Below are 26,386 nucleotides of genomic sequence, written 5' to 3'. Positions count from 1 at the left end.
ACCATGCCCAGCTGTAGCAGAGACAAAACTGGGATTCTCTGGATGTGAGAATACAGCCTTAGTTCTTAATCTACTTTACTTGTTAGCAGTAGATCAATGTGTGACACATCACTGAATAGTTTTCCTTCAAACCTACAGATTTTATTTAGACCTGCAGGTTTGAAAGGGCAGTTTGATGCGTACAATATATGGCACCTTGCTTGCTCCTTTTTGATGTCATTTAGTCCTGTGTTGAACAAAGCTGATGGTTGTTTTTTTGACTGTTAGAAACCAAGGTGGAGGTTCTTCGTTTATCCTGTAGGTTTTGAGGTCACAGGATCTCTGTAATCTGTACAAATTCTGTAATTGGTAAGAGCTTCAACTGTGTTAGCAGAAGCAATGCATGCTGATTCAAGAAACCGAAATGTGAAAAAAAGATTTTCTTCCCTTACGTAGAAAGTCTCATGCTCTGGAAGATGTTAATTTTTTCTGAATGTCTATTTTGACTTTTTAAATCTATACAACTCGTTTCATTTGAGGAAAAAAATACACTGAACAAGTTTCAGAAAAATAGAATTATTTTTTTGTAGTTTGCTGAAATATCTTTCTTTAACACAGACAACCTAAATTTAGAATTACGTTAAAATCTAGAGGTAACTGTAAGATAAGGTTAAAAGGACCTTATGTTTTCATACGGTGGGTGAATAATATTTGTCAAGGTAATCTGGCAGCGTAGTGCTGAAACTGATGACCTAGCAGGAATATTTTTTTGCTGAGGAAGGAATCTAAGCATGACTAGGTTGTATTTAGTCCTGTAGCTGAGATTAGAGAATGTGGGATGAAAAGCTGTGTTTTCCTGAAAATCTCATCTAATTTTTCCCTGTGGTACTGGTAGGTCTTGGCTCCTGGGGCCAGGAGTTAGAAGCTGCAGGATTCTTTCATTTGAAGGTGTTATAGAGTATAAATACTGGAATATTTAATACTGAAGAGAGTGTTTAATATAACTGGGCCTCTGGCTGCTCTAGTTCCTTGACCTGTAAGGGTAGGTAAACCAAGAGGCAGGAAAGGGTAGGTGAGCAAACTTCTCCAAATGTGAACATTGTGATAGTGCAGCTGCACCAGAGAGCCAAAGGCAATACCTTCTATATTAGCTGTCTGGTTTTCTTCTAACCATTCTTCACCTTACAGATCTAAAATAATTTCCCCCCGCATCTCAGCTTCTCGTCTATCCTAAAACTGTCCTCTTTTCCCAAAGATCAGGTTCAACATGGGGTCTTCACAATCTGTATGCAATCTCTGCATCCCATCTGCTCCTGATGTTTTGCAATCACCTCTTTTCCAAGATACACCTCTGACACTCTCAGCAAGAAGCTCGACTTGCTTGGAGTGAGGCGGGACAACTGCATCAAAGGATGGAAATAGCTGGGAGACATTAGGAGTTCTTTCTGCTCATCTTATAGTTCATCCTACATGTGTTCAGTTCTTGAGAGTCTCACATCTTTGTGTACGTTGTGTACATGCATGTCTCAATTTGTGAAGTACAAAGAGAATGAAAGAATACAGGGAAATGGCTGAAGAAAATTTTTAAATGCTTTAATAGAGCAAACTGCTCAAAAAGTCCTCTAAAATGTTTTTTTTTTTTTAGTCAAAAGAGACATTGGAATTTTTTTTTTAACATTTACCAATTAAAAAAATTATTGCACTTTGAAATTAAAGGGGGGTCTTTTTTTTTTTACACTGAACAAAAGATTTAAAAACATTTTTGATTCTCACTGAAACTTTTTCCACAAAGAAAAATGGTTCACTCAAAAGTTCAATAGCTTGTCAAAAGTAGATCTTTTAACATTCCTCCCAATAATGATTTTAGTAAAAGAGCTATTAAAAAGTCCAGGCAAACTATGTGGTGTTACTGTGATAGAGATCAAATTAAGCCATGCAGCTAATAGAAGCATTTTAAGCATACTATAAATACAGACTGAGCAATTATTTCATAATTATATGTTTATATTAAAATTACATGGACAACAGGGAAGATCAAGGAATGACTCAGAATGCCACTTCAGCAATCCAGGTCATTATTTTGTGTCCTGACAAAAATGATGCAAGAGTATTGGGGAAGAACACAATAATTACATCTTCAATGATATCAATAAATGATGTCTTTTTGCACAGAGCATTTCATATAGGTCTAAAAAAGACCCAGGTGCTCAGGGATAGAGGTGGTGAGTTCTGTTTCACATGAAAAAAGATGTTATACTGCTCTCGTGCTAGATTTGTACCCCTTACAAAATTTTTGCTGCCCTGTACAAACTGGAGAACTACAAAAAGCTTAGAAAAAAGCCCTAGTAATACAGTTTCTTTCACATGGCAGGAATTTATGTAGAGGCTTAGCTACTGCCACATCAGGAATCAGATTAGAGTAAATGTATATTGTGTGTGACAGAAGAGCTTTAAGTTTTTACTTTTATGCTTTGCTGGGTTATCTGAGACAGCGCTTCCAGTTTGATTGCGAGAGATATAGTTGCAAGTTAAGGTCACTTACACTTATTTGGCACATCTAACAGTGAGCTCTGCTGGAGCACAGGCAGGCTTGGGGCTTTATTTATACAACGATTGTACATAGCTGGGCCGTAATTACATTAAAACCACTTCGTGGTTTCCCAGAGTGGGAGGAAGGGAGATGGGGAGAAACCCACCTACCATCAGATTCCAAGATAATTTGGTAATTTATTATCAAAAGTGTGGTTGTAGCATTAGCATTTTTATGCAAATACTGGCATTATGTCATTATGGCAGATAGAGTGTGCACTCCTGTGTCCTTACTGATGATCTACATGATGACAAAACTAGGCAGCCACTTCACTAAATATTTAAATAATGTTGAGGTAGAAAGCACAGCTGTTTCTTCCATTTAGGGAAAAAAAAAAAAAGACACAGGTGCTTTGCTATAGCCATGATAAATGACATTCCGTTCCTTGGGAACCACCATGAAAAGTGGGGCTCCTACTGAGTAGAAGACTAGCTGCATGAAAAAAGAGTCCAAATATTAACCACTGGACAGTGGCTGGGAAGCAGGTGGCAGAGGCTGCGGGCTATTTTTACACTTCATTTGCCAGTGTAGGGCATTAGGATAGTAACTAAAAGCTAATGATCCACATGCAATGTTACATTCTCCTGCATTCTTTTTTAAATAGCCACTGGCAATAAAATAATATTAATGAAGACGTAAATGCATTAGTGGTGTCAGGCTGGTGATGGAAATCAATGTGGTGGGCTTTGTGATTTACTGCTGACAGCATTTGATACAGCGGCATTGTGTGAATATATTATACTACCCATGACTGCATGAAAGAGTTGTGATAACCTTTGATATACCTTTTTTTTTCCCCCTCTTGATGAGGACTTACTAGTAGCTAGGAAAATGACTTTGCATTGCCTCTGGTGTAACTTGTCCTAATCCTTGAATTTTACAGTTCTTTGAAAGTCAATGCAAGGAAAATAAGCCTCAATACATAAAGGGTTTATGTATTACTAAAACCCATATATAAGTAATACAGAAACATAGGGAAAAAATCCCCAAATTAACCTATTCTATTTCTCCCTTACAGGGAGAATACAGTATTAGTAAATGAAGCAATTTACACAGGTTATTAAATTCTTTTTGATTCTGGTAATGCATGTACTGCTACATCTGGGTTGCTTACATCAAGAAGTCACTAGGGATATTTTATTTTGAACTGCAGCTGGCTTTAAACTGTGTTTGCTAACAGCTGGCAATATTTTTCATATCCTGTTGTTTTGCTTTTAAAAAATACACTCTTAGTGACAGTTCAGGTGACCTAAGAAGTTATGGGCTGTGATATATTTTAAATTCACTTCTATTAACTAACAGCAGCTATGTTTAGTGCTGCAGAAGAAATCACTTAAAACTAGGCCAGTCAAATGTTACGAAATTGCTCATTAAATCACTGTTACTTAACTTTGTAACATCTGGATTGATATACATGATTTCAAATCTGATATTAATTTAGGGAACGCTCTTCATACAGAGTTTTTCTATCCTATTATTAGAAAAATAAATGCTATTTTTCAGGAACACACCACTTTCTGCACATAGCCTGCTCCAAGTGCAGATTTGAGTGCTTACTGTAATTCCACGCATGCTTTCATGAATATTTGACCAATGAAGATCTACGACAGTAATTAAGATATTTATTAAACAAAAATGGATCTTGTGTTAGACACAGGTGCACCAAATTATGTTTTTACACAGGGGCATTAGAAAAGCACCTTTATCCTGTATCTGCTGTAAACAATTTGCAGAGAGAGTAATCCAAGAGCAGGAGTCCCAGTGTGCCCTGAAAAAATACTGCTTGGGGCTTGAGAGAGAAAACAGTGCTGGGTAAATTAGTTCTTTTGCCCTTGATGTTCTTTATGATTATGACTTCCACTCCAAAGAAATGCTAATCTGTAGGATTAGGATACTAAGGTAAGGATATTGCAATAACTATCAAGGTATTATTAATAAAACTTCTCTCGTTGTCAATGAGTTCTTCAAAAGTTTTATCAGCTGAATTAGCTTTTATTGGAAGATTCTCATAGCATCAAATTCATAGAAACACCATGTGTGAGGAAACCATCTTGGTCTGTAGTTATTGGAAGGGCATTTCGGTTCCTGTCTAAAACCTACTTTTATCCGTTTGGAACATCAGATTTACTATCACTTTTCCACTGCTAGAAATACATTTCATATGTGTCAGGAAAGTACCTTATAAAGGTATCTGGATCCAGAAAATAAAACCAGGAATAATATGTTCAACAGGAAAATATCTCATGGCAAAATGTTGCTCAAATTTGAAGATTATTTTCTTGAGCTTTTTTTGCATTCTGGTTTTACAGAACAAGTGAGTAATAGAAAGATCTTGCAAAAAGGGATCATGTACATTTTAATCCTTCACAAATATAATATTAATATAGAAACTGAACATTGCTACAGAGAGTTGGGTCACAAAACAAATTTCTGGAGCTTTTATTTCTAGGTAGTTCAGTGGTGCAGGCAAGAACGTGAGCACTCTATTCAGTTGTAATTACAGTTGCTTCAAGACCGACTGTAAAGAAATATTTTGAACTATCATACTTTCAAGTAACTTATTTTTCATTCATTGCATCTGCTTTCTGCAGAAGTTTTAATGTTGTTCTTTGTCATCATGGAAGGGAATTTTTCCTTCACTCATTTACTTCTCATGTGAGAACTGTAATCTGTTTGCCTTATTGCCCCTATTCTTTGATTCGACTGTATCTCCCATCTTATGTTACTTTTCACATAAGTGCTGGTTTTGGCTGGGATAGAGTTAATTTTCTTCATAGTATAAGGCTACATAAGAAAATAAATAAATAAATAAATAAATAACCCCAAACAAACAAAAAAACCCAACAGATAAAACCCCAAAACAAAACCACCAAAAAACCCCCCAAGAAAAGACAAGTGATGCACAATGCAATTGCTCACCACCCACTGACTGATGCCCAAGCAGTGATGGGTCCATCCCAGCCAACCCCCCCAGTCTATATACTGAGCATGATGTTCTATGGTATGGAATATCCCTTTGGCTGGTTCAGGTCAGCTGTCCTGGCCATGCTCCCTCCCAGCTTCTTGTACACCTGCTTGCTGGCACAGCATGGGAAACTGAAAAATCCTTAACGTATCCTAAGCGCTACATAGCAACAACTAAAACATCAGTGTGTTATCAGCTGTATTCTCACACTAAATCCAAAACACGCTGTACCAGCTACGAAGAAGAAAACTCTTATCCCAGCTGAAACCAGGACAACATATGAAAGTGGAGTGGTCATGAAAGACAAATTCCAACCAAGTTCAGCATCTGTGGGTATTCTGGCAGTGTGCCACTGTAGAATTGAATCAGATTTTGGTCAATTAAGGAGACAAAAGTCTCTTGCTTTTCATTCCTTTCCCCAAAATTTGTTTTCATAGTTCTGTTCATAAGCAGGATCATATAGGAACGTGACTTTTCTTCTGAATAAATCAGACAAGATAAAAATCTTTGTGCCCTTCCAACTTGTTGCATATTACTAGTGGATTTTATGGTAGAGGTTCCAGTATTACCTCTTGGTGACAAATCCATAAAAAGACAAGTAGTTGGGTTTTGAGTGGTGTATATGTGGGGTTTTGTTTTGTTTTGTTTTTAAATTCTGATATATTTAACAGTACAAACAGCATGTAGTTTGGGAAACTTGAATGAAAACTCTACTGTTCCTTTGAATTTCAGAAGTCTCACCAGGAAGACTGCTGGAAGCACTTACTTTGTTTTCATAAAATGCCTTCCCCCTCTGAAGCCAAATCCTGCACACTGAAAACAGGCTTCATGACCAGACAGAAATCTTACATGAAGACCCAGCACAGGTCTTCACTATGAAGAACATTCTGAATATTATCACCTGCACTGAGCCTGCTAGAAAGCAGATCTGTTCAGGGCAGAAAGTTCAACAGTTTAAAACGTATATAGTAAGCATATAGGCTTTCTATAGTTGTGATTTAAGTATAAACTAGAACTTGGTTTGGAAACAACTCCTCATTTCAGTGTGTCTCTGTAGTCTCTTAGGGATCCATCAAGAAAAATCGGAATATTAACTGAAGGAAACAACCTTAATAGTCTTTTATAGATTATGCCTCACCAAAGCTTTTATGTTTTTATTTGTTGGGTTTTGGGGTTTTTTTTTACAGTATTCAAGGACAGACAGGCTGGAGATTCTTCTTGTCACAATAAGGATCTTTGTTACATGGAGGCAGGGATGTGAATTCTTGAACAAAAAATATAAAACCAACCCACCAGTAAGCAAGTTAATTTTAAGGGAATACCCTCTTGAATTATAAAAGCTGTGCAGGAAAAGAAAAGCAGTTTCCTGAGACATCCGACTTCATTTTTACATGCTCATTTACTATGTCAGTTCAAATGCAAAAGTAACTCATTTAGCTGTGCTATTAACTCTTACTCCATATAAGGCTGTATGGTGACAGCCAGAGTCCCAGGAAATTAGGCTGAACAATAGAAGAGCAATATGAGTTGGTATGGCCACATATGGTCTCATCAATACATCAATAGGTTTAGTCATGCTTTTTGTCATCAGAGGGTAAGCCACCCATTTCAACATTAAATGGCTGTCACTTTTACTTTGCAAGGTTATCCTATGCCATTTCATTGGAAAGATCTCTGAACAAAGATACAGCACTTGGCTTATTTATTCAAAATCAGAAGTCCTATAAAGAGACTAGGAAAATCGGAATTGAATACACTAAAATATGTTAGGCTAATGTTTTTCTGTCACAAATTACTTCTAGTGCTGCCTGAAAATGTCATTGTATGCTGAGTGTGCACAAATTATACATAAATAACATACTGTTTGAGGTGCATGCACATTAAAGCCAAGTTAATTTGTTGTATTTCATATTTCAAGGCTTAATCTTTGCATCATAGAAACTAGAGATGGGAGTGATCTGTGAGATCATCTTATCCACCCTACTGTTAATGCAAGTCTGTTTGCTGAAGAATATTCTTAAGTGTTTCAGCTTGTCTAATTTTACACAACCGTTAACTGTGGAGTTTCAAGTCCATTGGGAGGCTGGGGTATAGCACAATCGTTAAGTGTATTTCTCTAACACTTACCCTAAAATTTTTATTTCCTAAAGGCATTCTGCTATTTCTAGTTACACTATTTTGGATCTACCTACAGTTCTGGGAACCATTAAAATCCTAATCAGTTTTTCCCTGTTCTTCATTTTGCATAATTTTAAATACAGAGTCATCACGTTCTCCCTGTCCCTTGTGTTTTCTTGTAGCCAAGAATGACATTGTTCTCTTAGTTTTTCCTTACAAACCAGTTCTTCTGGCACAAAAATAACTTTTGCTTTGCTTAAAAATCTCTCTAACATGTTTAATAGTTTGTGAGGTCTACAGAAACAAGACTATAAATTTCAAGGCCTTGTAGAGGTTTCATTTCTTTTCATGTTCAATGTGTGTGCACTTCTGGTTTGTGATTCAGGGATCCTGTTATATACTCAATTTCTACTTGCTGTGAGCCTAAAATTCACTAATACCAGTAAGACATCTAAAGTACCATCCAGCCATCTTGAAGCCTTTATGTGCTATTATGGCTTTCTGGTATTTCCTATCAGTTCAATGTCATACTTTTTTTTTTAATAGTTATTTTCTTTTTTTTTTTTTTTAAAGTATCATTTAATCTTCTCTTTCTCTGGACTTATTCTTCAATGTGCTGAACACCATAACCTTTGAAACCAAGCATAAGCTTGATTTTCAAGTGGGCCAAAGAGAACAGCAGTCCTCCAGCTCAAACCTTGAAGGTTGTTTATGTTTCTTTCCTCATTATTTTAATAACATTTTTATTTTTGTATTAGTTTTTTATTTAACTCCAGTACTCTTTCACTCTCATTTCAGCTTGTGACTAAATGGAGTACTAGGTTACACAAGAATCCAAGACACGTAATAGGATTCTTCTTTCCAAGCAGGAAATTTCTCTTCAGTAGCGTTGTCTTTAGTTTTTACTTCATTTTTGGCTCATATTTGTGTCAGACCTGCTAAAAGTGGAAACATTTTTAAATAGATTATGTGAAACAATATAAAATATGGCAAAATCTTCCCGTTGCCTTTATAGCATTTCTGTTCAAACAGCTAGCTGAAGTTTCTCTGCGGATAGCAGTACATGCCCTCAAATGATACACTGGTTTAATCAATTGCATGTTTTCTGGTTGCAAGAATAGAACTCTAATTCTCTTTTCTTTATTCTAAATTCAATTGTTTTATTTCTCATCTTGAGTATGTCTTCTGACTGAAATCTTGAATTTTTGCTTGCCTGAGATCCTGATACTTTTTATAAGTATTTGACTAAGATATATTGCGCCTATCTATGCCTAATGAAGCACTAACCAGACTAAATGATGAATGGCACTTTAATCAATTCAGTTCATTTGGTAATCAGCAGAAGCATATGGAACATAAATTTTAACCTATCTTTTATAAACACCTGAATTATTCTAAAATTTGACCAGAACGGTGCTTTCCAAAGTTTTCCTCCACTTTTCAATGCCTAAGGAAAACTTTGCTTAATATATCTATGCTTTGGGACATAGAATTAGAAAATAGTGATGTATGTTTAATTTTCTTCTTCAAGAAATTTTACTATTAACTCTCATTGTCCTGGAACGTAAAATTATTTCATTATTCAGTAGTGATCAAAACTTTCAGACATGAGTAAAGCATGGGTTGTCTGCCGATAATCTTAGTTAATTGGTATCTTTAAGTACCCAGCCCCAGCCTTAATGAAAATACGCAATCTATTTTCGTTAAGTTATTTTATTCTAGAACCACTTCCTCACCAATATATGCACACATATCCCTAAAATTAAATGCTGCTTTCTGAATGCATCATCATGATGCATAAGCAATGAAAAGGTATGTAATTACTATGTTCCAAATAATTTACTTCTAAAACCAAAGTTAAATTAGAGGTTATTGCTAGGATTTTCTGACACAGAAACACAACTCACAGTTTCAGGGAGAGGTGGTACCGTAGTTAGTTTTGCAAATTCTTGGTTCATTTTGATATATGTTTTGTGTTATTGAGTTGGCATTTGTTTTGGGTGAAGGTTTTTTCTTGTGTGGTTACGTACACAGACATGATTATACAGCCTACGTAGGTGTTTGCACATGAAAGTTGTAGAAAAATTTATGTAGAAAAGTATAATTGAACAAGCTGAAATACATAATCAAATTCTGCATCCTATTGGTAGCCAAGGGGGATGTTTTATCTTAAAATTATTTTTGCTGAGGGAACAAGCAGCTCTTGAGCTCTCTTCATCCAGAAAAGATGCAAATGCAAGTTTGTAATTTGTTTTGCTTTTCGGAGGCAGAAAGTACACAGGTTATGTGAAATTCGAGTTAAAGAGTCACAGAAACTTTTCTCAACTTTGAGAATCCGTTCTTTGTGCTACCTTTTCCCTCTGATTTCCCAGTACTTCTACCAGTGGCTTAACTGAGTCGAGTGGGATGAGGGGGACTTATGAGAAGTACCTTTTGTGAGACCGGGGACAGGAGCTCTAATGAGGTGGCTGTTGCAGCAGGGAGAGGAGGGAGCCCGTGGCTGCTCAGCCCATTGCAGCACCTCTCAGCCAGAGCTTCTGCGGGATGCGGTCAGCATCGCCCCAGAGCTATGGGCTTTGAGCTTCCTTCTTTTATGCTGGAAGAGGGGAGAAGAAAGCCCAAGCAAGCCCATCCCAGAAGTTATCTGTGTTTGGGCAGTAGCTTAGTTCAGTGGTTGTGAGCAGCCACATGCTCTTTTCCTTTTTGCTCATCTTTTTCCAGATTCTCCTCCCAATGCCAAGCCCTCCCAGTGTGCCTCTATGCCGTAGTCCTGTCCCCGTTCAGCTTCTCCCCAGGGTGCTCTCTCACTGCCATTCCCACATCCCCAGAATTTATTTGGGAGCATGAGTATGCTGCTCGGGAAGCAGTCATACAGAAAGCAGCTGCTCTGCCTTTATTGGTCTCAACAGCTACCACCTATATTCCTGCTACCTCTACACTTGCCTTCAAACACCTGAGAAGTATTCATATGTATACATTGGTTTTAGTAAATGCACATGCTTGTCCTTCAGCCTGGCATTGATTTTAAAAAATAAATAAGTATTATTTAAATACTGGTAATGGATACAAAAGCATTGTTGCTGGCCATTTGATCTGTAAGAAATCTTTCTAACATTGCATACTTTCTTTCTTTTTTTTTTTTTCTTCTGTAGGGGAGTGGGTTGTATCTTTGTAGAAATGATTCAAGGAGTCGCTGCTTTTCCAGGAATGAAAGACATTCAAGATCAACTTGAAAGGATATTTCTGGTGAGTTCTTTATTGCTGAAGTGATGTGCCTATGACAACAAAGGATTGATTGATAAATGTTCCCATATTTCTTGTGTCAGGAATTAAATTACTGATAGAGCCAAGGATCAGAAGCCTAGTCTACAAGCTAGATACAGTTTACTTGATATATTCTTGAAGACTGTGTAATAAGTTCAGATCCTAACTTTTTCAATTAATATTTTTCAAATAATCTACAGAAAGGTTTTTATTGTGGAAAAAAGCTTTCCAAATGTAAGGCAATGGAAATCCAGCCACTTTGTAATCCTCACTTCGCAAGTGATCAAAAACAATGACTCTGGTTGGTGCTTTATTAATATTATGCTAATATTGTAGCATCAATGGCAAGTACTTTTTGTGAGACACATATAAAGGAAAAGTAAGATAGGAAATAAGGTGAGAAACAGAATGGGAAATCAGAAATCATGCCTGTAGTCAAGCTCAACAGGAGTCCTTTACTACTGCTTCTGCAGCCTGGTTGGGCCCTTCACAATGTATATAGGTAGCTCATAGGCACTGACACCCACATTAGGAGTGAAAGAAGAGGTAGTTTGTATCGAGCACAAACCACCATTTATACTTTTTTTTTCCCAGGTTTATGGTGTTTGTGGGGTTTTTTTGGTCTAGTTTTTTTTTTTGTCGGTTTGTTGTTTTGTTTTGGGGGGGGTGTTTTGTTTTGCTTTGGTTTTTTTAACTTGCTCTTTCTCTCATTGTGCTCTGGGTTTGGCAGTTCCCTTTCAAAAGGCTCAGGAACAACTTTTCTTGACTCCCTGATAAAGGGTTTGATTTACTCCGATGTCTGCTGGGAACTGTGCTGTTGTGGAGTGGGTTTATTCAGGAAAGCCACTGCTCACCCAGATACTAGCCAAAGTGGCTCCTGGTACTGTGGGGTGGCCATCAGGGAAAGTATCACAAGAGCAGCTTCTTCCCTCAACCTGGCAATCTCTGTTTTGCTTCTGACCACAAATTTAGAAGGGAAGCATGAGCATACCTTTGCTTTTAAAGGTTATTTTATTAGTAGCCATTTATTTCAAATGCAGAAGATTTATTTGGGATTCTTTTTTGGCCCATGGGGAGGGAAAGTAAGTCTTTCATGAAGTGTTCATAATTTACATTCTTCGTTTTACTCAGACTTGCTTGTACTATATCTCTTTTGTTGGGAAATTAGGGAATTTAGCAACTGCTTTTAGGAATGACTCAGAAAAAAATCTCTCTCTAAACCAAGACCTTATTTGATTGTGAAATTAAAATATCTCATTTTCTGTAAAATATTTTGTTATTCTGCCCGTTTGGCTAATAACCCTGAAAATTCTGTGCAGTGGAAAAATAGCTGTGCTGCAATCTACACAAGGAGCAGCAGTTCTGAGCAGTTCCTGTGACATGTCTAATTGCTTCATTTGTTTGCCAACTTGTGTATTTTAAGCTAGCAACTTCTGGGCCAGTTTTCTGCTCTCTTAAATTATTATGCTTCTTATTTATTGGGATGAAATTTCCTCCTTATTTATGGAACATGAAATTTTGAAAACAATAAGCTCCTCTTTGGGGCTTCATCTCATTTTATTGTGGTAAAATCTTAGTAAGTGTTTTTGCTATGCAAATTAAGTAGTCTTCTAACAGCAGAAATCAGTGCTTCCTTTAACAGGGCCTTTTTTGCACTATATCATATGAGATCGTATGATATAGCGCAAAAAGTGATAGTGATAGGTATATCATATAAACCTATTTCTATATGCCTTTTTTAAACCTTTTGTATATTCCCTTTTTCTTTTCTCTTCCCTATCCTCACAGTTATTTATCTGTTAAAATGCCAAGATAAATATACCCCAGGATGACTTTTGAGGCCTGACAATTTTTTTAAATTATGTTTTAAAACTGCAGCTGCAAATACTGAGAACAGTGTTGAAATAACAGGGGATAATTTATTGATACTGTTTCTTTAATTTGATCTTTTACAAACCTTCAAATAAAAAGATAAAATTTTGCACTGGGTAGTTTTATGGTCCTTTGTAAATCAGAGTTAATTTTTAAATCCCAATTAATTAGGCTTGCTAATGGAAGTATCTAGTTACCCTTAGCTAAATAGTTTCAGTGAGTGCCTTCCTAATGTACTCTAAGCATCATTAAGAATTTAAGTTATCTATTTAAAAGTTATAAAACAAAGGATTATTCTTGTTTGGTTTTATATTTGAACAGAAGGATTAAATTCATTCATTCTCCAGTGAATCATGTATAGTGTGGTAGTTAATAGAGCTGAAGTACAAAATTAATCAGGTTGTTACACCAGATAACTAATACAATTAACTCCCACACAGCGAGCACTTATGCAGCTGTGAAAGAAACAGATCAACTAATAAAAGACTTTTCCACAAAGTCTTCCCATAGTTCACATTTTCAACATCCAACAATGATGGGTTTCTTGTAACAAACGGTAGTCTTCTGAAAATGGTGTAAGATACAGTCCACCTTCACACTAATCCTTTTGTTCTGTAGTCCTCTTCTAAAATACACAACTTCCAACAAAAGGTGTATTAATCTGTGTCATATCTGTTGCCATTGTTGTTAGTCATAGCTACATGTCCATAGCACGTAAGAGTCCAGGTTGCAGCTTGAAGCTTTTAGGGAGTCAGTTACATCGTAGTAGGAAAGTCACAAAATGCTAAAAATAGTAGTCAGGGAAAGTGAAGAAAATTCAATGTGAATAACAGTTTAAAATTCGTAAATGGCTGTTTGATCTCCTGTCGTATAATTTCCCATTATTATGTAAATGAAATTAAAATACATTGTATGTATGCTGTTTCAGTGATTATCAAGTGGAAGGCTAATTCTCTAAATGCTTTTCTCTAAATGCTTTTGCATATCTCTACCATTGGCATTCTTCACATATCTACATAGCAAGCGTCAATGCAACCCACCACACCACATATGTTTCCTCCTCATTATGACTGATGTTTATTTATGTTTAATAATGGTTTAATTAAGTGATTGTATATAACAGATTAAGAACAGAGATTGATCTTTCAGGTTTCTTTAGGACCTTTTCCCTTTAAGCTTGTGTTTCCTGACTTCTATTGTTTTAAACATTTGTGGGTTTTTAAATGGTAAGATACACTGATTCTTTATTTCTATTACAGCAGCTGTTTATAATAAGCATTCTCAGGTTCCATTACTGTGATAGGCCTCAATAAAACAGCAAGGGTTTATAAATCAGAATCTGTTCTCAGAATTGGACCAGCACTTAGAGATGTTGATCAGTGAGCAAGCTGCAAGTTGTTATTGTCACACTTTGGATCTGATAATATGAATTCTTTTTCCCACCTATACTTAAAAGTGTGAATAAGCTCTTTTAAAAAACCTATACTTACCAAGGAAAATGGAAATCACACATATAAGTAGGTTTCTTTTTCAAAGAGGTTTAACAGTGAATAAAATGTCTTAATGCAGAGGTGATTTGGTTTAATCGGTATACTATTACATCTTTACTCCTACTTTTTTCCTATGTATTGGAACTGAGGCTGCTTTCTGGATAGAACTGCATCATAGAAAATAAGAGAGAAAGGTGTAATTGCAGCCTGTAAGAGCTAACAAGTCTTTTGCCTCGAAGTGTCAAACTAGTGTTGTGTCATCATCATTTCCAGCACAACTGAGAAGATCCAGCAAACTGTTGTGCCGTTCTCCAAGAAAAGCAGCTTGAGGCTTGGTTGCAAGGTGCTAGGTCTGATGGACCAATAATCTGATACAGTGGTCTCAGCATTTCTATTCAGTCTTGTAACCTGTGCACAAGGCAGGATGAAGCTTCAATCAAGTACACATTCAACAGTCGTGGTTTAAGCCCAGCCAGCAACTAAGCATCACACGGTCGCTCGCTCACTCTTCCCCACCGCCCTGGTGGGATGGGGAGGAGAATAGGAAGAAAAACGTAAAACCTCGTGGGTTGAGATAAGGACAGTTTAATAGGACAACACAAAGAGAGAAGAAATAATAATAACAATAATACTAATAAAAGAATATATAAAGTGAGTGATGCACAATGCAATTGCTCACCACCTGGAACCCGATGCTCAGCGTGTTCCCGAGCCACCATCCCTCCTCCCTGGCAAGCTCCCCCAGTTTATATGCTGCACGTTACATCAGAGTGGTATCGAATATCCCCTGGGCTAGCTTGGGTCAGTGATCCTGGCTGTGTCCCCTCCCAGCTTCTTGTGAAAATTAGCCCTATCCCAGCTGAACCCAGGACAAAAACAAACCATGGGAACAGGAAAAATATGTGATGCAATCTGTTGAATCAAAATAAAACTACACAAAATTGGGAAATACCATTTGGCTTCCATTATGGAGTAGCTGAGATCTTTATGAGTAGTTTATTCCTATTGATCATTTGTTAGCATACATTTCTCTAGATGCAAACTTTGAGGTTTTCTGTATCAAGGAGAACCTGCCATTGTAAATAAGCTTTAGTTATGTCTAGAAGTAGAAGCTGCACCAAATGCCTTCAAGCTAGCCCTGTACCGGGGACAATTGACAGCTCCTTGGATCTGGTGATGATCAGCATGAATTAGTTGAGTGTTAAAGCCGATGACACCGAGAAGCCTGCAGTTTGCCTGTGCATGCCTTACCCTGAGCCACAATGGAGGTACCAACTTGGTTACAGCTCTGATTTTGATTCAGGGTTGTGCTTTTATACTTGCTGTTCCTAACAGATTCAGACCAGATCAGAGTTGAATTTTCTGTTCTAGCTTAATTTTTCTTCTGGAGAGAATTTTTTAGGTGGGAAGGTATTTCTGTCTTTTCCACTTTACATGAAGTTTCTGAGAGACACTATAGATCAAAGTGAATTTTCCTCCCAGGCTCCAAAGCCTTCCTGATAAGGGAATAATCTGTGCATTGGCTGAACTTTAGTCTTGGTGCTAACTACACTGAAAATTACATTTCCCTGCAAGAATAATGTGCAAAGAGTTCTCCTGGTACTTTGTAGATCTCTGCACAGGCAGGACAACAGCATTTAAATGCTGTTTTATCTGTAAATGGGCATTCACTCTGCAAACATGGTTGTGGGGTGTGTGGGCACCACAGGAGCCTCACGCTGCAGGTAACGTGGCACAGTGGGAGTGGGAGTTTACAGCCAGAAGCTTCTGTCTTTCCTGACACGCGTATCGCAAAAACCTAAGGACTCCTCTCTGGTACTGGATGCTATTGCTCTGTTGGGTGCCATAAGGCATAGTATTAAAAAGTAATTAAAAGAGAACAATATCCATTTGTTGAGCCTGGTATGCCAAAGGGCGACGCCAGAAACGCTAGCTCTCTGCATGGAGCTGTACAGCAAAGACTCGCAAGAGTTTGTGTTTTCAGATAGCTGTGAAAAATGGCATTTTCCTTTTAAATGGGAATGGAAGTGTTACCTCTGTTATTGAACATTTAAATGGTTAGTAATATTTTTTCTTTTTTATATATATATACATGTAAATATATAACTACACACCTGAAGCATCTTGTATCATCTAATGCAGGCTGGTAGTGTTTTCTCCACGACTCTAATGTTAACAGGCATTTGTGAAGCTGTGGAGCTTTCTCCCTGTGGTTCTGTATCTGAAGGTTTGCTTTATATCACTGACGACCTCTAAAGCCTGAAATAATACATTTTAATAGGCCTCGCTTTCATTTAAGCTTATGACGGACCCAAAGGAACCGTGCTTTCTGGTATATTGTGTTAATAGCGTCTTTTGGGAAGCTAGCAATGCTAAACCCAAGGGAGGAGTACTTTTAACTATTGGGTTTTGAAGTTCACCTGTATAATGAGGTGTTTAGTCAACTTTATTGGTCTTTTATTCCTGTTTCATTATTCAATACATGTTTTTCTGTCACTTGGTAAATACTTTGGCCCTGAAATACAGCTTGTTCATCTCTGATGGAATAGATACATTTGTGAGGCTGAACCTGAGCTGAAATTTTACGTTGTGTAGGCATGGTATCTATGGTTCCTTATATGTTGCAGCTGATGAATCTGGTTGGAGAAAAAGTCTTCATCTTTGTAAAATAGATAGTTCTTGCTTAGAGGGGGAAAATTTTCTATAAACAGCTTGTGTTTTTCCCTCATCTCTCTCCATTTTCCTCCCACCAATGACTTCATGAGGAAAATGAGGGGATTTTTTGAAACTCTAAGTAGAAACCTGACAGCTGAGTTCTACCTTCTGTAACACAGCATGTAAGTAGAAAAAGAGAAGTGCAATGTATTATGTCCTGCTAATGAATTTACCTCTGCTTTGCTTTAATATAACAATATGCAAAATACTTCACTTCTCTTCAGCACCACTGAAATTAATTAAATAAATTGCAGCCTTCTCTACCTGTGGGTCTTCTCTTTGAAGTTGTTAGCACTTATTCAGTATTTTACTGCAGCTGCCTGCAGGTTTTGCACTGATACCACTTTTATGAGGTTCCTTTCTGGGCTTTGTGTCTTATGCTAAACTTCAAATGAAAGTAATTCTAAACTAGGCAAGTATGAGGTGAATTAACCTTTAAAATGGTCTTTAAAAATCAAAGTATATCTTTTAGGTATTCATGCTTTGTAAAGGATTTTGGGTTTTTTAAGAGTTCTTTTTAAGGAGTTTCAGCTCAGTTTTAGCTCTCTGCACTATATTGTCTTCTGTATCACTTCACGTGTAGTCTTTTTCCCTTATAACAGAGCATAAGGTATTTGATGCCAATTCGCATTTACCTCTTATAAAGAACTCCTGACCTCACCCTGTCTGAGTAGCCATAGTCTGTGTTGTTTTTTGCCTTGTATCATTAAACCCATATGGTACTGGGTGAACAAACTAGGCCTAGGATTTAAAAATAGCAATCTTGTAAAAATGTAGGAAATTTTCTTGAGGAATATTGCATATGTGTACAGTCAGGAAAGGAGGCTTTAAAAAATATTAAAGTTATATCTTGTACTCTGTTAACATTTCTTTTAGAAAAGGGGACATGTAACCTCCCATTCATCCGTGTATTAAAGTCATAAAAATACCCAGCAATATATGATGGACACTTGCCAGGGGAACTACCAGGTGGTAGCAGAAGGGAAGAGGAGGAGAGGAAATAATAAATGCATGTGTAACCCCATCCTTGACTTTCAAGGGCTTGGGGGATGTCAGGTCAGCCTAGCACACAATCTGATGCACATAGTTGTCATCTTCTGCTTGCAAGAAGCTGTTTCCATCCAACTGGCTAATTCTGAGCAAAACCCTCAGCATGGCTGGGATTGCAAGAGCTTGGCTTATTATCAGCTTGGTAGGGCAAAACGTGAATAGTAATTGGCTATCAGAAAAAGAAAACACATTCAGACATGGTTCAGTGGAAAACAACAGCTTTGTGGCTTTCTTTGGAATCAGAATGTTTCTTTAGTATCTGCCATGTTTAGTTGCTGAATGAGAAATGGACTATAATTATAAAGAAGCATTGTTTCTTTTCCAGGCTCGCCTCTGGCCTTCAAGAGGGTGGTTACAGGCAATACATTGAAAAAAATGGTGCTGAGACTCAGCTGGTGTAAATCAGTGCAGCTCTGTTTACTTACACTAGTGTACATCTTTGCAGGCACCTTCCTTCTTGGCCCCATACACAATAGAAATAGATTTTTTTCCCATGTAAAATCTCTCTCTGTATATGTCTCCACATGTGTTATGGAGCTGTAATTGCAAACATTTTGGCAGCAGGTGACACTGAACAGAAATGCAGTTGCAAGCAATTTGTGCATATTACAAATGGGGCTGAAGCCCATTCTGAACAAAAGCATTGGTCTGTTATCCAAAAACTTATGCTGCAAGATAATACTGTGCCACATAAAAGCACAGGCCCATTCACAAACCTCCTCTGATATGCTGGCTTTATTTACTAGGGGAGATAATAAATGATCAAACATCAAATAGTCATATTGCTTTCACTTTCTGTTTCGTAAATAAAGGAACAATGTTTAATATGCTTGAATCTTCTCTTTTCCCTTTCCTCTTTTACTTGTGTCTGAATTGCACATCACATGCCAAAAGTGGGTTTTCTGAAGAGCATCTTGATTGCCAAAATTGTTGTTTAGAATCAGTAGCTCAAGTTCAAGCATCCCTAAACTTGAAAATGTCTAAAAATCAATGTGAGGCAGTTTTAGATTATGATTTTAGAGACAGGTTATGAGAATCTAAGATGGATATCCCTGACCTGTCTGTACATGTTTCTTAAAAGACTTCAAGAATAATAGCTGATTTCTTCTGCCCTCCTAAGAACTGGTAAAAGTATATAGCTTTTTCTGTCATGGTATCTGGGGGAAACATCCCCTTCAGCCCATGTATATGGCTGAGGTACCATTTGCAATAGGCCTAATTTGAATAAAGGTACACTTCAATACATGTTTGTGTTTCCTGAATCAGTGCCCTAGACAAGGTATTAATTTAGCAAGATGCTGAGCACTTGCCATAAGATTTTCTTCAACTATCACTGCCATTTACACAAGCTACTGATCCTCAGTATCTTTCTATAAGCTAAATGTAAATTTTCAGATAAGCTTAGTGATTTCAAGAGGTTTCAGGTTTTCAAAAGCTAACATTAATCCACCTTGATAAGGACAGCTGCTTTTCTAGTTCATTAAATGGCTATGGTTAAATAATTTAGGCATTTAATTTGACATGTTGAAAATTTTGTATAATCTCATCTGAGTTTTAACTATTCATATAAAAATGCTGTCACACAGTTTCTGTATATCCACTATTTGTGTGTTGCTGTTGCTTATGTGACTTGCACAGAGGAAAGAAAATCAGAAGGAATGCATCTCCCCTGAATTTTTTTATTCTAATAGGGGTTTTCTTATTATTACTGTCTTTTTATTATAAGAGAAAGGTAACCAACAGGAAAAAAGCAGCATTAGTTTGAAACTGCCTTGAAAAACACTGGCAAAATCAGTATTAATAAGTAGGAAAAGGAAAGGAAAAAGGCTACAGAAATGGAATATATTCTACTTCATAAGAAGGTGTCAAAAAAAGAGGTCTCATACAGGAATCGTGAGTGGGAGAATTACCTGTCTAGGATCTTAGTGTAGTAGGTAGTCTCAACTGTTTGAGTATGAAATAAATAGAGCAGGTTTTGAGGTATACAATACTATGTTTCATTCTTGTTGCTTTGGTTCTTCCTTCGCCAGTCTTCTGAGTGCTCCATTTAAAATAACTTGGAGGCCATAGCAAAACTGGATTCTCTAGCTGTCAGTTACAGGAAGAAAAATGTCCTGTGTTTGCTATTTGTCTTTAGAGTGTGCGTGTATATCACTGTGTAGCAGTATTTCTGGCAATTGAGGTCTGTTTCCGAGTACATCCAAGAGTGCTAATAGTATGTTTTGTGAGAACATAATAAGCATTCTTCATGGTGCTTTTTTGGGGCACAACATGATCCAAATGGCTGTGGTGTAAACTCTCAAACCTCTCAGTGATGGAGCAGAACAGCATAAAGTAAATTTTTAACAGAGAGTGTAGTATGGTGCAATAGGTATCTTCTCACATAAATATGATTGCCCTGATGATGATTACATCCAAAGGAGAAATTTTTAGGCATCTGCTTATTGTTCTGAAAGTTTACGGTTGTATTTCTGTATCTTTTGGTGGGTGAGAAATCAGTTGACCTTGTAAACTTCCAATTTGATTAAACTTTCCTGTGCTGCAAAGAGGGATCTATGTTTTTAGAACAACTCTTGCTTAACTCCTTTTGAAGTTATTTACAAATATTCTGCAGTTACTTCCCTTCTTCAAAAGGGAATTACTTGCATTGTAACTTATTTTCATCTTAGAACTTATTCTATTTGTGTTTTTTTCCCCTGTGTATCCCGAATGTAATTGTTTTACAATAGCTGGTAATTGCGCTTTTCTCATAAGAGAAAGAGAAGTTGCATAAACTTTGTATCGCTGAACTGGCCCTTCAGTAAAATCAGAGGGAATACAGCCAAGGATTTTGTCAATCCATTAGTTATCCTTCCTGTCTCATCTTGCTGTGCATCCATACAACACATTGCTCTAATTATTTAAAAAGAGTCCTTAATAATTTGGATGATGGAGATCGCAGGCATTTTGGTATAGTCTGCTTTGGTCTGATGACTGAGATATTTGGTTAATAACATTGCTATGCTGCTGGAGTGGCTCATTAGAGTGTGCTAGTATTGCTCTTTCTCTTGGAAAGGGAAGAGTCCTGCTGACCTCACTGCATCATATCACTTTATCAACTGCTCAGCAGTTCAAAGCAGGGTAATAACTGTAGCCAGGGCAAATCCTCTTTTGTTTGTTTTATGGGGCTTTTCATTAAATCCCTGCAGTACCCTATTCCGTAAAAAAAATAATTTATCAGACCAGTGAATGTAGCTGAAAACTAAGGATAGTGAAACATCTGATTCTTACTAGAGTTATCTCTTCTTTGGGCTTCATTTACCTGCAGTAAAATGTACTTTCAGTGCAGCTTCCTACCACTTTTGTTTTATATTATCTTATTCTTGTTAATGCTTTCATGGTTTTGTTGCTTTTGCAGCCTTTTAACTAGCTTGATGATAACATCGTGCTGCTCATCTGCGTTCCTCACATAGTCCAAGAGATCAGCTGTGCCTACACTATTGAGAGGTTGATTTTTCTCTCTCGTAACTTGCATAGTTAGTTACCCTTGTTTCATTGGTATAACATCTCCCTTTCTACTAATTCAGTGAGATCTTTAAAATTTACCTCTGAAATGTTATGATTTGCCTTGTAATAGCAGCATTGCTCATGTTAAAGAATTAATATAGTCAGTTTACTCTTCTTGTACCTGATCCCCTGTCATTTTTCAGCCTTTGTGTTTTCAGTATTTCAGGCTATGCATTTCTGTGGACCTTAATGTATTGGAGGTGGGGGATAAGAAACTGTAACTCCAGTCTTTCTCTTCCTCTCCATCATTATTGACTACTAGTGGTACTGAAGCTCTTTGTCATGTGTCTGTGCAAATTTTATTTTCTGTATTTGCATATCCTATTTATTTATTTATCCATTTCCCCCTCTGGTTTGTTTTTTTGTTTTGTTTTGTTTTTCTGAAAAAGAGTGGGCTGTGATATGCAGGTGTTAAGCAGCTCCAAACTTCTGAGGATTTGCCTTCATTCATTCACACTTCATCATTGACTGGTTTAGTGCAAGCCCCCATAATTCCTTTTGGAGCTGTAGGCGGTATATTCTCCAAATCCTGCCCAGTCCTCGCAGCTGCCTTCTCCAGTGAGTAGAGAGGAATGGTTCCAGCAGCTCCAGGGAAGTAGTTCCCTTTTGCCCAAAAGCGAGGCTGCAAAGAGCAAGGACTGCCACTGCAGCTGCCCTGCATGTGGTTTCGAGCAAGTTTAAATGGAGGCAGGAGATGACTACATCCTAATCCCTCCTGCCTGGTGTTTTTGAGAGCTCAGAAGTCTCGGGCAAAGTTACTGAGTGCACTAATGTCAAAGCAAACAAATGGGTTTACTGAAGCTGGGAGTGCAGCTGCCTCTTCCAGTTGAGTGACACCTGCTTCCACCTTCATTTAAATAAGCAAAATGAAAAGTCTTAGGCCACCTGCCAGCTGATTGTTAAAGCCACAGCTGCTAAATGAGCAATAAATGGTTAAATCGCACAGTTTCCAATTTTCACAAAATTTGAGCATCTCAACATTCCGCACTCTTTCAAAACCCACTTCTGATCTCTACGTTTGGGCATGTACCTTGTGGTGTCAGGGAAATGAACCCATCCCTGGACTTGCAAGGAAATGGGTAAAGAAGGTGTCAGGAAAATGGGTCGATGCTCTAGTGAGGAATTCAATGGAAACTTCCAAAGTGCTGTGGAGTGAGGTGGGCTAGCTCACTATGCTGCAGTGGAGGATACGGGTTCTGTTCAGCCACAGCCTCCCCATTGATCTTACCGTCTTCTGGATGAGAATGAGTATCTCCCTGGGATTCTGCCCTGACCCCACTTAAATTGTTTTGGCTGCTTTAATAGACAGTGTCTCTCCATCAGAAGTAGGTTGACATTTCCCCCATTTTTAGGAAAAAAAATATTTCTATACTACTTAGAGACTTCCATTTTTTATTCTGCTTGTTTGTTCTGTTCCTATGATTCAGAAGGATAGTTACAAGTATAAAACTCTTTGTTTTTTAGCAGCAAAATACTGTGGTTTGGAATGAATACATCAAGCATCATGCTGTGGTTTGTTGTAGGAGGCACACTTGAAAATGAATCACTTGAAATGGATTTTTAGCGATAAGGTTAGACATTTTAAAAAGTGATTTCATTTGGGGATTCTGATAAGGTTCGGTGTAGGAATCAGCAGGATATTTAGACATCCAGGAAGAGTGCTCTTACATCCACCACATATACCCAACACAACTGGAGCTCATTATTAATGCCCTTGCTGTTTCAGAAATATTGTAACACCTGGACCCGCACATTCTTCAAATGGCAGCATGACTGGCTGCCTTCATTTACTGCAGATTGAACAAATGGTTGCTTAAAAAAACTTGACAAAGTACCCACTGCTTCCCTAGGCTCCATGTAGCTGCATGAATCTATTCAAAATTGAGATTATTACAAGATCAAGACCTTAGTTGGCAAAGTAAGGAGTTGGCAAACTTCTGGATGATCTGATCGGATTCTAGTATCGTGCTGTTCTGTGATGCTGAGCACCAGGCTTAATATATAGGTCTGGGTATATGTTACCTCCCCAGGATTTTTAGGTGGGAAAAAGAATTTTCATGTTAGTACTTTTTTTTTTTTCTCCCCCCAGATGGTGAATTCAGCAGCTCAGTTAGCCCAGCTATAATATTCTATCTATCTGCCTTAGTACAAAAGCTTTCCTCTCCACTGCAAATGTGTTTCTCTCACGTAAGCAGCACGTCATGAGCTTCTGTTGTGCTGTGTGTATTCTGTTCTTTGTGCATAAGGAATGGTGAGTCCTGGTGTGGTGTCATAACGAGGCACACTTGTTCCTCTGATGTGTTGTGACTGGGCAGCAGGCCAGAGACAAAGGGTTTCCAGTATCTGAGAAGTACAGTGTGCTTCACTGCTTTGGAGTGGGGTTTTGCTCTGGGAAAACATGAATTGGTTTCTATGAAAAATATTAGGTCAGGTCCCAGTGCGGTCATGATTCTTATCAGCAATGGAAGTGATCCCAAATGTGATAGTTTGTTCTAATAGTTGTAGTTAAACAATGGTGTAGTGAAGAAACATAATTTTATTTTAAATTAAAATGTCTTCCTTGCTGTTTTTATGATGATTCATAAGAAAATGCCTAAATTTGGTCTGTTAATTATTTAAATAAGCTCTCCAGCTGAATGGCTCCTTTAAGCCCTTAAGTATCCTGATGCAATGGTGTAGCTTTGCCTGTGCCAACGAGATTGGACACTGCAACACTCGGTAGGAATTCATGTGTGTTAACTGAGCCAGTTTTATGGTCTTCAAAAAGACCATAAAGCCAGCTTTATGATCCAAAAAGCAGCATTGCTTTTCCGATAAGCTAGTGTTTCCAAAAAAACCCTGTGTAGTCCATACCTGGAATTCAAATGAGCCAGCTGCTGAGCCAGCACAGCAGGGCTTGTGGAAGTACATTTCATAAAAGCCTCCTACAGGCTTTTGGCTTTTTTTTTTTTCCCCTCCCTTTTTTCGGTTTAAAGAAAAAAGTCAGTAAAAAAACTTGAAATAAATCTTTAAAGAGCATATTTAGGAGAAGACTGTCTGTTTGGGTGGGTTATTCCAAAGGCTTTACAAACAAACAGGATAGGAAATCTGAAATGCAGAGTATATACCTTTCTCTACAGAGTAAATCAGAGCAGATTTTAAAGTATATGTAAACAAGCATGACTTGTGAGCCAGGGGGTCCTTCTGACAGAAAATTGCTGCCTTCCTTCTCCTTCGCAGAGAAGAAAACCATTCTGTCTGTTCCCAAATGGTAAGAAAGAGACCTTCCAGCACAGAAATCATCATCAGCTGCTTCGTCACATATATTAACACCAAGATCTTCCTTGGTGAAATCATTCCCTCTCTGTGACCTTATTTGAGAGCTCACAAGCTCTGGCAATGCCAGAAGAGCAAACTTGCCTTGGAGGAAGGGGAGAGAAATCTGTTGAGGTCAGCTGTAGTCTTCTGCATGAATTTTCTTCCCAGTCTTTCCCTGATTCACGGCTTCGAGGTCTACAAAAGCTTTCAAATTCTATTCTATTCTTACTAAGCATCAGTTTCATCGTGTTGAGGTGTTTCATAGTTTTTGCAGCTCCAAAGCAGCTATCAGAGACACTTAAGTCTAGTTTAATGTCAGGATTTTTTTATTCTGATGATGGGGTGGTTTGCTGATGGAGGGAGACTTCTCAGCACAGGTGGCTGGGAAAGCTGGAGGGACAGGTTCTCAGTTCTGCTGCTTCAGCTGCTTGAGCATGGACCATCCCTCACAGAGGAGCCCTCTTTTCACTTTGGAGCTGAACAATGTCTCCTTTTAGCATGTACTATGCTTTTTCATTAACTTGTAATTTGGCTAAATTGATCCATGGTTGCACTGGTTTGCGGGAAAGTGCAGTCTCTGTCAGGAGTTTGCCTTTTTTCCTTTTGCTGTCAATTTCAGATTCTCTCTCTACAGCATAGGCCGCTCTGTTTTCAAAATAAGTTTGCCAAATCCTGTTTTCTTAGTATTTTTAGCATTTGTCTCATTCACAGAAACGTTTTAGTAAGAATCACTAAATAAAAACCCAGTTTCTTCCACCATGTCATTGTTTATGAAAGTTGTAAGTTACTGAAAGAGGGTGTTACGATGAGATGGGCTGACTACCTGTTGCGAGAGACTGAAAGAGTTAATGTCTCAAACTTTGTGGTAGGGCAAGTTCTGCTTAAAGACAAACCCTACACAGCAAGGAACCAAGGTGAAAAGCCCATCAGCTCAGACATCAGCAACAGGAGGGGGAGGGCGTGCTGGAGGGTGCGCAGCTCTCTGTTCTGATAAGCTGTTCTCATACAAAGATCAAACAGTGGCTGTGTCTGCAAGGAAGGAGAAGTTACTCCACAAATGACCCCCAAGCCCAAAAGCTCACAAAGTGCTCATTAGCCTAATAAGTTCGAGTGCCCGCCTGAAGGAGGGGCAAGGATGATAAAAGGACACAAACTGAAGCCCCAATTGCACAAGCCCGCAGGGACTGGACCGTCGGCTGACTGGACCAACGCTGGACCCAGGAGCGGTGAAATCTTTCTCTCTTCCTTTTTCTCTCTCTGTCTTCTTCTCTCTTTCCTTTTCCACAATGCCTACACCTCATCCCTTTAAGACATAAAACCGTTGACCAAGTCTGGGACTAAGAGTGGATCCAGCCACCCCTAGACCCTTCTCTGAGGAGGAGTCTGGAAAGCAAGGGGGTCTGCTCTGAACCTCGTGACTCAACAGGAGGGATCTCCTTATTCCCTGTATCGATGTATATGGTTACACAGTTTACAGAAGTAGTCTTATGCCAATTCCTG

At 38.0% G+C, this 26,386-nt stretch overlaps 1 protein-coding gene across 2 annotated transcripts in view; it reads left to right on the top strand.

Annotated features, from left to right (window-relative positions):
- CDK14 (cyclin-dependent kinase 14) overlaps positions 1-26,386 on the top strand; it is a 255,308-nt gene that overhangs the window by 118,526 nt on the left and 110,396 nt on the right. For both annotated transcript variants that reach the window (XM_010573893.1, XM_010573966.1), the window contains one exon: positions 10,805-10,898. In XM_010573893.1, coding sequence (XP_010572195.1) covers positions 10,805-10,898 — 94 coding nt within the window. The remainder of the gene's footprint in view (positions 1-10,804; positions 10,899-26,386) is intronic.

The sequence above is a fragment of the Haliaeetus leucocephalus genome, unplaced genomic scaffold (genome assembly GCF_000737465.1).
Source record: "Haliaeetus leucocephalus isolate CR32 unplaced genomic scaffold, Haliaeetus_leucocephalus-4.0 Scaffold0, whole genome shotgun sequence".
NCBI classification, from domain to species: Eukaryota; Metazoa; Chordata; class Aves; order Accipitriformes; family Accipitridae; genus Haliaeetus; species Haliaeetus leucocephalus.
This window is presented reverse-complemented; position numbering and strand designations above follow the sequence as displayed.